This window comes from Cricetulus griseus, chromosome 3, assembly GCF_003668045.3.
Source record: "Cricetulus griseus strain 17A/GY chromosome 3, alternate assembly CriGri-PICRH-1.0, whole genome shotgun sequence".
NCBI classification, from domain to species: domain Eukaryota; kingdom Metazoa; phylum Chordata; class Mammalia; order Rodentia; family Cricetidae; genus Cricetulus; species Cricetulus griseus.
This window is the reverse complement of record NC_048596.1, coordinates 207,950,079-207,963,697: the sequence shown is the minus strand read 5'-3', so window position 1 is coordinate 207,963,697 and position 13,619 is coordinate 207,950,079. Positions and strand designations below refer to the sequence as shown.

The 13,619-nt window shown below is 40.9% G+C and overlaps 1 protein-coding gene across 1 annotated transcript in view; it reads left to right on the top strand.

Annotated features, from left to right (window-relative positions):
* The first annotated feature begins 7,920 nt into the window (after positions 1–7,920).
* Positions 7,921–13,619, top strand: part of LOC100773302 (ankyrin repeat domain-containing protein 26) — a 33,526-nt gene continuing 27,827 nt past the window's right edge. Inside the window, exon 1 of the mRNA XM_027405050.2 lies at positions 7,921–7,937. Coding sequence (XP_027260851.1) covers positions 7,921–7,937 — 17 coding nt within the window. The remainder of the gene's footprint in view (positions 7,938–13,619) is intronic.

The following is a 13,619-nucleotide window of genomic DNA, read 5'->3' as shown; positions in this document are numbered from 1 at the left end:
CACATTAGTTTGTCTATTTCTGTGGGATTGCTCAGTACGTGACCCATCAACTCTCTTCATCCCGGTATTTGTTCACAAGACCTGGAGCCTCCTTAAATTTAGTATCACCCCGTAGATAAGAGAACGCATGGCACCAACTCACCAAGTTCCAAACACCTTCCAATTCTTTTCTCAACTTCGGGCAGACTCTGCTCACAAATAACTCTCAAAGCCCCAGGAAACTGGAGATTCCTATGGTTGCAGTACGATTTTCTGTTGCTCTCCACTCAGGTGCTGTTGTTGAATTTCCACAAGAGAGCACTGAAAATTCACACCACCAGCAGACACTGTCCTCAAGCCTGGAGGGCTCTGGGGAGAGGGAACCAAAGTTGTGCTTAGGTTGTTGACATGCACCGCAATCTGCTCTGGGCCACCTTCTCTTAGCCCTGGCTCCACAGTTCTGAATAAGGAGGCTCACTGTTTTCTTAACTCAAGCTTTTACTACGCTGACTAATTTTACATAAAGGAAAGCAGATTTGACAGAAGCCCCTTTTTAGTTCTTTCATGAAATATCAGGGAGAAAGCACTTGTAATGAGCATGTACTTGCCCCTACAGGCATTAGAATATGCCATTCATGACCACAGGTTAATTGCTTACACACAGACAGACAAATATGTGAGAAATACCCAAATACACATAAGACTTTATAGATCAAGCCTGAGGATATTCCTTATTCAGTAGGAAAAAAAGAATTATTCAAGAAGGAAATGCCTTTTTAACTGCTCTTAGAAATATTACCTTTACATTTTTTATATCATAAAATCAGTTCTGAATGGAATTTTTAATAATATAAAAGTGAGAAATGTCCTAGAAGAAAAAAACAAATTCCTTTAGAAATGATTTATTTTTAGTTTATATGTGTCTCTCTGTGCTCACACACACACACACACACACTCTCTCTTTCTGTGTGTGTGTGTGTGTGTGTGTGTGTGTGTGAGAGAGAGAGAGAGAGAGAGAGAGAGAGAGAGAGAGAGAGATGTATGCAGGTTTAGATGCCTGTGGAGGCCAGAGAGGGTGTGAAGTCCCATGGAGCTGGAGCTCCAAGTGGCTGTAAGCTGCCTAGTGTGAGCTCTGAGGATGAATTCGTGTCCCCTGAAAGAGCATTAAGCTGGTGCTGAGCCATCACTCCAGGCCCAGAAAAATGAAATTCTTAATCCTACAGTTTTTATTTTCAAACACTTTCCTGAGAATGACCCCAAAAGAACTTCTAGACTTTTATTTTTAAATGGTGGTAATATTATTTATTTTGTTCAGATAGTCTGTCACAGTGAAATAAACAAATCAAAACAATAAAAACTGAAAGGAGGATGTTGGGAATTACAACCTAAAAATGTATTTTGACAGACAAAGTAAGCAAATAAAGCTCTTAAAATTATTGTGCAGATGAAGTAATTTCTAAATTTTTTTTGGTATTTATTTATTTTTGTTTTTAAACCCTGACTGCAGTTTCCTTTTCCTCCTCTCCTCCCAGTACCCCCCACCCCCACCCCAGCCATCCACTCCTCCTCTGTTTCTCTTCAGAAAAGGGCAGAGGAGCAGATCAGCCAGCCATGGTATATCAAGCTGCAAGGAAACTAAGCACCTCCTCCTTTCCAATTAGGGCTGGATGAGGTGACCCAGGATGAGGAGTGGGGTGCCCAAAGCAGGTAACAGAGTCAGAGACAGCCCATGCTCCCACTGTTAGGAGTCCCACAAGAAGACCAAGCTACACAGCTGTAACATGTGCTGATGGCCTAGGTCAGTCCTATGCAAGCTCCTGGGTTGTTGGTTCAGTCTCTGTGAGGCCCTATGAGTCCAGGTTAGTTGAATCTGTGGGTTTTCTTGTGGTGTTCTTGGTTTCTCTGGTTCTTGCCATCCTTCCTCTCCTTCTTTCACAGGATTAACTGAGCTACACCTAATGTTTGGCTGTGGGTCTCTGCATCTGCCCCCATCAGTTGCTGGATGAAGCCTGTCTGATGACAGTTGAGCTAGGCATAAACTATGAGTATGGCAGAATGCCAATAGAAAACATTTCATTTATTTTTTTAACAACAGTCTTATTTCGTTCTATCTTTGGTCTCTGATCCATCTTGCCTCTAGGTCCTTGCCCTCCAGGCAGTGTCAGGGGTGAGCTCTGTCTCATGGTATGGGTCTCAAGCTCGACCAGCCATTGGTTGGCCACTCCCACAATTTCTGGGCCATCTTTACCCAACATATTTTTAGGCAGAACAAATTGTAGGTTAAAGGTTTAGTGACTGGGCTGCCTCAAAAGAACATCTAGATGGTTGTTGTTGTTATCATGGTTATTTAGGTACTGGGGTTTGAACCCAGGACCTTGTGCCTGCTAAGCACATATTCTGCCCTGAACTCCACCACTAGGCTAAATGCAATCATTGTTAATGTCAACTTGTTGAAATGAAGATCAATCCTTCCTGTAGAGCAGACAACACGTTGACAAAAGAACGCCAACTCTCAGAATAGTCACAACATGCTTGTCTCAGGTGAAAAACATGTCTTCCTTTTACAGAAAATTCTTGTATATATCAGTAAGGGAAATGGCAGGCTCTGTTTACTCATCTGTATTAGGAATTAACCCAGGGCCAGAGCCCTCCCAGTCCCACAGGAGTGTGCAACAATCCTTGTTGAAAAGGTTGCTGATCAAAACATGGTGCACAGGCAAGGCACCACTGCAGCCCACTGTGCCAAGTAGAATGAAAACCTCAATGGTGGCCATGATCCCTTCACACTGTGCAAACACAGAGAAAAGAACAAAGCACAGATGACACAAACTTATTTCCAAGACACCTGACGTGCATTCGTATCAACAGTGATGAGTTCTAGTAGACCCCTGAGGAAGTAGCACAGGTGTGACTGTGGTGATCAGAGGGAGGGGCAGAGCACAGTAGTGGATTCTCTTTTTATTCTGCCAGAAACAAGTCTGTAGGGAAGAGCTAAACTTTGTCTCAACTCTACAATTTTGCTCCAGATTTTTATACAATGAAATAGAGTTGCATTTTGAATTTCCTGGCTCCTGTTCTGCCCCTAGTCAGGGAAATTAGAGCTCTTAGAAGCGATGGTGTCTTATTTCTCCACCTGGTCATTTCCCTGGATGATAAGGGATGATAAGTCGTGTGGGTGACAGATGAGTTAGAAGGGGATGCTTATTTGCTTTTTGATTAGACTGCTCCTTACAGGGATCTGAACCATTACAAGTCCAGGTTTCCTCGTAAGAGTTTCATTCAAAAGACCTCATATGGCCTGGGCATGGATATTGAATGTTTCCTCAATATTCTGATGACTCCTAGTAAGGAAGAGTTGTAACATGTGAACCCCAAGATCTCAAAAACTTGGGAGGATTCTACCAGTGTTGGAGTATGATTATATTCTATGCTTGCAATCCCTTCTTTTAAATACTATTTGCCTAACATTCTTCTTTCTTAGCTTTCATTAATTAGCAAGTTTAAAAGAAATGCTACTGGCCACAGCTAATGGCTCACAGAATAACACATTTGTTACAATTGTCAATTAGCCATTTCACTTAGAAGGTCTTTAGAAAATGATTTTCTTTTACTAAGTACTTAAAGATTTCCTGTCTCCTTGTTCTCAATGATGTCCCTGGTCAACCAACATGAAGGGCAAGCATATTAGTCAGAGTTTTCCAGAGTGAAAGAACTTATAGAATTCTGCCAGAAACAAGTCTGTAGGGAAGAGCTAAACTTTGTCTCAACTCTACAATTTTGCTCCAGATTTTTATACAATGAAATAGAGTTGCATTTTGAATTTCCTGGCTCCTGTTCTGCCCCTAGTCAGGGAAATTAGAGCTCTTAGAAGCGATGGTGTCTTATTTCTCCACCTGGTCATTTCCCTGGATGATAAGGGATGATAAGTCGTGTGGGTGACAGATAAGTTAGAAGGGGATGCTTATTTGCTTTTTGATTAGACTCTTTATAGATATAGAAAAGGGATTCATTTCCAGAGTAAAATAATTTATAGAATGTATACACACACACACACACACACACACACACACACACACACACACACACACACACACACACAGCTGGTCTTCAGTATAGGCTGGAATCCAGAAGAATCAGACTCTAATGCTGGTGAAGAAATGGATTTGCTAGCAAGCATGAAAAGAGCAAAAGCTTCCTTTTTCCATGTACTTATATAGGCTTCCAGAAAAAGGTGTGGCCCAGATTAGAGGCAGTTAAATTATCTGGATGAAAGATATGCCTTCCTACCTTAAGATCCATATTAAAAGCATGTCTTTGCCTAGCTCATATGATCTGGATTAAAGGCACATCTTTTTACTTCAAAAGTTTGGATTAGAAGTGGCTCTTCATAGTTCAAACTGAGGAAAAAATTGCTCACAGGTGTGCCCTCCATTTTGGGGTTTAGTTCATTCCAGATGTAGCCAAGTTGACAACCAAGCATGAACATCGCAGCAAGAAAGCTTTTCTCCAGGAGAGGAATAGCATCAGATTTTGAAGGCCTTTTCAGTTGAAATTGGGTTTGTCACATTAGGGGACCCTGGTGCCATCAGTCTGGCACCCGTAAGCACTGGGAACAGTACTTCTAGTGAGAGTACAAAGAGAAATCATTTTTACTAACTCAGTTTCAAAAATTGGTCTCAACTAATTGTTCATTTACTTAACAGCCTGGGAGAATTCAATACAAAGGAAGTGTAAACAAGTCCTGGGGGAGTAGGTGAAGAAGACATCATGACTCTTTCTGTTCCATACCAGGGCTAATTTTTTAGTAAAGGAAAGGAAAGAAATGGTTCCACATGCAAATAGTTGCTTTGCATCTAATCATTTGAAAAGATGCCCACAGCAAAGAGTAAAATCCTGCAGTTGTGGCCTGGACATGGCACACAGGTGTATTGAGTTTCCACCAGGATTCAAGGCCTCATGTAAAACATGGGGGATTTCTGCACAAGTCTGGACTTGAAGGGACAGAAAGAATCTAATCAGATCTCGTCTGTGCTCATGTGATCTTTTGTGCCTTTGCAGGTGGCACCACAGACAGTGCAGTGTCTTCATACTACCTATGGTCACCTACTTTACCTGTGTATATACAGAATATATTTTAGGTTTTCCAAATTTGTATTAATTCGTGGTAATTATATATTTAAACTAAAATATATATTTTACTTCATTCTGTTACAACTTTTCTGATGCTGAGAGTTGGGGGCTTTGTGGAGTAGGTTCTGAGTCAGGGTTTCTCTGTGTAACAGTCCTGCTGTCCTGGAACTCGCTTTGTAGACCAGGCTGGCTGCAAACTCACGGAGATTTGCCTGCCTCTACCTTCCTGAGTGCTGGGATTAAAGATGTATATCGCTGTGCCTGGCTGAGATGTGGGATTTTAAAAAGCATTTCCTTTAATGCTGTTAACTAGTCATATTCCCATTAGAATGCATGGAAGCGTAATTGGGTTAATTGTGGTTTCCACTGGGGGAGCTATACTTCTTGCAAACACAATTATGTATTTCTCTTCAGCATTGTCCCCTAACAATGCAAGTGATTTAGTGGCTGTCATTTTGTTCAAATTAATCCATAAAGATGTGTATTAGAATTTTTGACAGTCCACTGTATTTTATTTCTTATATACTTTACCTAACGTGACAGATAGCACATGGTAAGTAAAATAGAAACAGAATGAGCACTAATTTGAAATAGTGCGTGTGTACTGGCACAACGGGCTTATCGATCCATGTGCAAATATAATTCTGTATTGAGCATCCACACAACTGAGATATAAACCTTCCATTTTCTGTAGAAGAAAATGGTCATTTAATAAGAAGCAATCACAGCTGTTCTGCTATATGTCCTTTAATCCATGTCCCACTTTCTTAGTGACCCATTCTGAACAGGAGCATCTGCCATTGGTGTCTGGGTTCTTGACATCATCAATAGAAGAGAATCAAGTCCCTTCAGAATCTAGAGGAGGCATCCACATTCTTGGAAAGTACTACATGCTGTCTCCCACAACTTGACTTCCTTAAACGTGAGTCTTTGCCATCCCCTTTGCCACCCCACCCACCTACCCTGCCCTACTGAACAGAGTTAAAAGTACTCCTTCATACTGGACCTGTGGCACCTAATTTTCTCAAGTTTATCAAAGAGATGACCATGGACTCTTTCTGCTGGAGAGAGGTTCCTTTGGACAAGTCAACGCTGGAGTACAGACAGAGAAACCTGACAGGGAGATGAGAAGATAGCTAGCCTACTTGTGCAGTGAAAAGACTGAAACCCCTTAGTACTGTGGTTAGCTTAGGGGCAGTGGATGGAAGGGACAGCTCCTGTATGGTCCAGAAAGGTCTGGGTATAGATGGGAACAATCACACCAGGAGAGAAATAAACTAGAACTAGTAGAACTAGTGCATGTTTGAAGTGTGTTCCAGGAGGGCTGTGAAGGGGGGTGTCCTTCTGTATATATGTTTCTCTTATTTGTTGATAAATAAAACACCGTTTGGCCAATGAGGCAGGAAGATAGGTGGGATGAGGAGATGAGAAGAATTCTGGGAAAGGTAGGCAGAGGAAGACCAGAAAAGAGTTGCCATATAAGGACCAGGAAGAAAGGATGCACCAGGTGTTCTCTGGTAAGATCAGACCATGTGGAAATACTTAGATTTATAGAAATGGGTTAATAATTAATACAGAGCTAGCCATTAAGAAGCCCTAGTCATCAGTCAACAGTTTTATAATTAATATAGCATCTCTGCATGTTCATTTGGGGCTGAAGCAGCTGTGGGACCTGGCAGGACAAGAACCACAGTAACAGGGCTGGGGTTCTGGGCAGCTCTAAGTAGGGAATCTAGCAAAGAGGGAGCAGCACATATGAAGCCCAGCCAGAGGAGGAGGAAGAGGCAGTGGAGCCTTACACTCCAAGCTGCTGTATGTCAAAGACTGTCAGCTCAGTTGAGAAATATCTTATCTTGGGAGTCATAAACCATCTTAGTTTCTGTTGCTGTAGGGAAACACCACGCCAAAGACAACGCAAAGAAGGAAGGGTTTATTTAGGGCTATGGTCACAGAGGAACAGGATTCCATCCCTATCATGATAGGGAACATGGCAGCAGGCAGGGGGGCGGGCACTGGAACAGTAGCTGAGAGCTTACATTGAATCCACAAGCGTAAGGCGTAAGGATAACTGGGAATGATGTGGGCTTTTGAAACCTCAAAGTCACACCCCTAGTGACACACCTCCTCCAGTAAGGTCACTCCTCCTAATTCTTCCCAAACAGTTGGAGACCATGTATTCAAACATATGAGCCTGGGGAGGGCCGTTCTCATTCAAACCACCACAGAGAGCATTTCTCTTTTTTCCTAAGAAGGTCTCTGCTTTTCCTTGATGCTCGGGGACACAGACAGAGGATGGCAGACTTTTTACAAAAGAAGGAAGCAAATACACATGAGGTTGACAAGCAGGGTAGGGACAGCTGTTTATTGATTTAGAAGAATTAAGTGTTATTCTAGAGTAGTAACAATCACCAGATACAGAAATATTAAATTGATAGAAGAAGAGTGAAGAATTTTCACTTGGTGAAGTGGAAATTATTATGATACAGTGAAAAGTAGCCACAGAGACCATCAGCTAGGAAGAGAAGCAATGTTCTGGGCTGTGCTAAGTAGGACCCACATTCCCTTTAACTGTTATCTAATATACACTATTTGTAATCTGACACCAGCTAACCATGTGACCTTATAGTAGCTGGAGGGCTGTCTTGCTTATTTTATCAAGTGTAGTGAGGAACCCACAGAAGTCTATTCACCAATTTATTAAGGGGGGCAGTGAAAAGACAAACTCACAAACATAGAAAAAAAGCAGACGCCGCTGCTGATGCAGCTGTCTTTGTCCAGCTGTTTTGCACCTCTTCGCCTTTTGCTCCGGCTATGACCACGCCAAGAGAGTGAGTGCGTGACTCCCTCCTCAGTTTATCTGGTTATGTACTCAGAGAAAACCACTCCCATAGGGTTAGTTACCCCAAAAGTCATTGGGCCAACAGACAGAGTTCCCACAAAAATCAAGTACAGACTTTTGATTTAATTTTTCAGTTGCAATGAAATACTTCACCATTTTGTCATATTGTCTACCCGTGCTTTTCCCTTTTATGGTGCTATAGGAAGTGTGCATAGGTGTCAAACACACTTTTTTTTTTCTCCTTGATTACCCGTTGCTTTACATTGCTTTATTTGAAGGACACTGGGGTGAGTTTGCCCCCATATGACTTAATACTCTTACCAGACACTCCGGTTTTACCTCTAATTCATGTTGATGTGTTAGTTGTGTGTCTGTTATTCTCATTGCTTTGACCAAACTCCCAACAGATAGAAACTTAAGGGATGGAGGAAGAGAGTTCAATTGGCTTCTCGTTTGAGGTCCACCATAGCAGGGAGAGAATGGCCAGTGAGCACGAGGCTGCTTGGTCACACCTGGTCAGGGAGCAGAAAAAGGGCAACGCCACACTCCGCCAGCTTTCCCCTTTTGTCCTTTCTTGTGCACCATGGGATGGTGCTGTCTTCTCCCGGCTCATTGCTCCCCTCAATTCATCTTCTCCAGATACTCTGTCACCATGCAGCCAGCACCTTCTCTGTCACCAAACTCTAGTTGTTCCTAACCCTAACCAAGTTGAAAACCAAAATTAGCCGCCACAATCTACTATTCATTCCTGGAAACACAGACTGAGGAAAGATTATTTTGGCTCATGGTTACAGTTCAAGGTTAGGTGGGCTCGAGTCACTGCTTTAGCTGAGGCAGAGCATACCAGCACTAAGGACAGGTACTGGAGGGGGCGTCCAACCTGAACATAGATTTACTCACCTGTTGGTGTATAATTCCAAACAACTAAAATAAGTATTACTTCCCAGAGAATATTGTGAAACAGATTGGGAGACCAGAACTCCTGGGTTTAAATTCAGGCTCTCCCACTGACCATCTATCTGTACATATGTTGTGTGACAGACTTTCTCTGGGAAGAAGCTGAAGGGACTGTAGCCAGTCCAAACATGGCAAACACGGCTCTGGCAGCCCTTACCCTTCTCCCCCATTTTCTTTGTCATGCTAAAAATCATTAGGTTACATTCCTAAAGCTAGTCACTGAGGTCAAGATTTCCCTTCACCAGTGTCTTTCAGGGTTCTTCTAGAAAGGTGTTATAATACTGTGGCTGTCCCCTTCTGGGTGGCCTATACAAAGTACAGAAGCGTGGGTAAAGCAGGCCCTAGTTTTCTCTTCCTCAGTCTGCAGACAATAGGGCACACCTCATGAAGCTATAGATGCATGCTTGACAGAAGACAACACTGTAAGAGGAATAGAAACCAGAGGCATTTGGGCAACTTCTTCATGTGACTTGCCTGTGCCTTCAGGACCTGCTCAGGCCTTATCACATATATGCCACTTCCATTAGTTAATAGATTGCTGCTGTGAATGTCCTATTTAATGGCTTCGTGGGTCAGATAACACACAGGTCATGATGGGAAGCTCCGGTTACATGGTAACTTGGTGGCCCATTGTCAAACTTTAAAAGTTTCCACTAATTCACACTAGACATTGTGCTTTTATTCTTGGTGGTATGAGGGGCCAGCTGTAGTGATATATTATTTATCATTTATTAAAGCTTGAGACTGATTTTGTTTTTCTGAATCCTCAATCAAACTTTAAGAAAAAGGGAGACACCTTGGAGCTGCCAAAGGGTTAACTTGCCAGGGCACTATAGGTAAGCCACAGCCTCTTGGCAATACAGAGTTTAATAGAAATGCGTTAATAAGCCAGGCGTTGGTGGCACACACCTTTAATCCCAGCACTAGGGAGGCAGAGGCAGGCGGATCTCTGTGAGTTCGAGACCAGCCTGGTCTACAAGAGCTAGTTCCAGGACAGACTCCAAAGCCACAGAAAAACCCTGTCTCGAAAAACAAACAAACAAACAAACAAACCAAACAAACAAAAAAGAAATGGGTTAATAATTAAGAGAGAGATAGCCAATAAGAAGCCTGAACCTTTGGCCAAACAGTTTATAATTAATATAAGCCTCTGTGTGTTTATTTGGGACTAAATGACTATGGGACCAGGCAGGACAGAAACTCTGTCTATAGCCAGGTTCAATAACTTATCCTTCACCTTAGAAGGAATATTCCTGCATGTCCCACTCCACTGGACTTCTAAGAATTTCTCTGAGGTAGAAGACAACTTCTAAAGTCTTACATTTAGCCTTTTCAAACATTATAGCCCTCACTCTAAAGGTCAGGGAACCAATGTGAGAATTCTGCCAACTTTTAAGTATACCTATCCCAGCAATACATTCTGGGGCTGGGGAAATAACCATAGCATGAGTTTGGGGACCTACTGAATCTACTGTGAGTCGGACATTATCCAAAATGTCATTAATCATCTGACCCCCATAAGTCCCTACTTTAACTGGAGAGACTCGGTAATTCTTGGGACCTCCTGGAATCAGTGTCAACTCAGAACCAGTATCCAATAGACCCCCAAAAGTCTGATTGTTCCTTTCCCCCAGTGTACATTTACCATTGAAAAAGTCACCAGAACATTCTAGGGAAGAACTGGAGAAAGGCCTTGGCTCAACCCCACACTCTGCTTTATCTGATCATCCAAATATCACACTGTAAACTTATATCATAGCCATCATTATATTTTACTTCTCAAGTATCTATGTAAGGATGTCTGGAATTTAGTCCCAGAAAGGTGGGGGCGGGGAAGCCCTACTTCCTATTTTGAGTGCAAGAGGAGAGATTTTAAACATGACTTTTCAGTTGTATTTTGAGATCTTGTGTTAAAAACATTGACTATGAACTGGTAATCCCCTGATATAATATTAAAAAAAATAAAACCCCACATAGTCACAAAGATATCCTTAAGCAAAATGACTTTAAGTAAATGAGCACTCCTGGAGACCCTTAAAACATGCCAGAGCTTTATCAGCAGGACTTAGGCACTTGGTATATGCTGGCTCAGTTATGACTTAGCAAATATGGAAATGGACTCTCCATTCCATGCATGTATTTTTAAAGATATGTTTCTTCTTAATGTAGATTCTGCAAGTCTTTTGGAAATGCAGGCTGTAGCTGACTCAAATGAAGGAGTAATGGAACTCGAAGACCATTATTGTGATCTATTTACAGGAAAAAATACAAACGTGGACTATAAACTTAGTAGCCTTCAAGAGGAACTGTCAGCAAGAAGAAACACAAGACCACAGTCACAGCAGGAAAAAGAGATATGGAGAAAAGATTCTTTCAACTTAAAGTATGTAATGCCAGTTCTACTGCACAAATGTAGGGGCATCTTGTCACTGTAGACTCAACTTCTTCAGGGGAAAAAAATGTTAGGTGTGGAGTAATTATAAGATAAAGGGTGTTCTTCCAAATCACAGCTTAATGGCTGCAAGACACCCATTAGATTTTTCTAATAACCAAATGCAATGATTTGAGGGATTTGCATTTTAATTAATGCTGCAAGGAGTACCGTTTTAAAATCTTTGTTGTTTTCTTGTGGGTTCTTAGTGTGTGTCAATGGAATGTTATGCTATTTGTTTGAATCCATCCACAGCCATTTCATCCACTGTATGTACTTTTCTGCATTCACATAGCAACCAAAAAAAGGAGCTATGTTTAAGTTAAATTAACTCCAATGAATCATATTTTATTCATTATCTTTAACTTTTCTTTTTTAAAAAATGTTTATTTTTAAAAAATAAGCTTACAAAGTAGCAGGCTTCCATGTGTAACTTATTTCATTTTGACTGGCTTTCCCCTTCTCCTCATCTCTGTGCTCTCCCTTCCTTGATGTGGCTGCCAATATTCTCCTTTCCAGTTTCTTCTATCATTTCCACCCCATTTTTCTAAAGTCTCTTTTCTCCCCTGTCTCATGGGACCTTTCCTATTTTCTGCCTTTACTCCCACCTGAATCCATGTATTCATATGGAAACACAAAAGACCACAGATAGCCAAAGCAACAGAAAACACAGCTGGAGGCTTTGACCTCAAAATATACTACAGAGCCATAGTGATAAAAACATCATCACATCAGCATAAAAACAGACATGTAAACCAATGGAATATAGTAGAAGACTAGATAGGGGAATCAGTGTGGAAGCTTCTCAAAACATTAAAAGCATAGCATAATATATGTAATATATAATACAGAGTGTTAAAAACACAGCATAATCCAAGGCATCGGCCCAAAGGTATCCTACCACAAAGATATCTGCCCATCCGTGTTCATTGCTGCTCTAGTCACAATAGCTAAAAAATGAAATCAACCTGTATGTCCATCAACAGATGACTGATAATGAGAATGTACATATATAAAATAGAATATTATTCAGCCCTAACTTTCTAGATCTTCATTTACTTTGAATGAGTTCTTCAGCATAGAACTAAATGGTTAAGGAACTTAAAGAAAGTGTTTAATCAGGTGTAGTGATGCTTGTCTTTTATCCTAGCACTCATGGGGCAGAGGCAGGTAGGTCTGAATAGTGAATTACAGGACAATCAAGGCTGTATAATGATATCCTATCTCCCCAAACTAAAATAAAAACAAACTTTGGCATTTCTAAATATCAAGAAAGTGTATCTTAATTCCCAATTTCATGAACAAATTGTAAAATGAGTATTTTTCTCGAGCTAGAAAATGTTTTAAGTGTATGTATGCTTCTGGTACTGTGGAGGGCTCATCCCAGGCCTTGTAGCAGCTAACAGGCTCAGTCTCACCCCAGATGTGGTTTTAGTCTTAACAAGCAAGAAATAAAAAGTGAACTGGAAACTCATTACTGTCTACATAGCACCTCTCCCTCACACATAGATAAAAGTAATTCAAATTTCTATGCTGAAACTGTCTTATTTTTTATTAGCTAATTCGTAATCCCTACTGTTCAAAATGGTATTTAAAAATGTGTATAAAACCTATAATAATGCACAAGATGAACTGAAAATATCATAGAAAAATGCTTAACAATGCAATAGCATCCATGTCTGGAGGAACACAGTGTTCTCAGCACCTGAAAGGCAGAGGCAGTAGGACCATCACAGGATAGAGGCCAGTCTGAGCTACAGATTGAAATCCCATCTAAACATTCACCCAAAACTCTGTTTCAAATACTGTTTGGTAACAGATGTTAGACTTCATGGCCCACTCTTAGAGTTAGCAACACATGATATTTGGAAAATATCTCAAGGTGGCCAACATAAACTTTTTATGAAGATAGAATTTTATTTCTAGTAAATTTATAAATTAGTTCACAATTTTATCAACTACTCTATAAACCTGTAAACTAAAGTCTTTTGTTTTGTTTTGTTGTTCTTTTTCTTTTTTTGAGATAGGGTCTCTCTACATAGCCCTGGCTGTCCTAGAACCAACTATGTAGAATAGGCTAGCTTTGAACTCATAGAAATCTGTCTGCCTCTGCCTCTTGAGTGGGATTAAAGGCATGTACCACCACACTCAGCTAACAGTAACTTTTTCAAAATTATTTAATTTTAAATTACCTGGTCTTATTGAGGAGATGTGTATAAAAGAACTTTCAAGTTTATCGCTTTATTGGGAAACCTATAATATTAAATAGAATTAGTAGTAAGA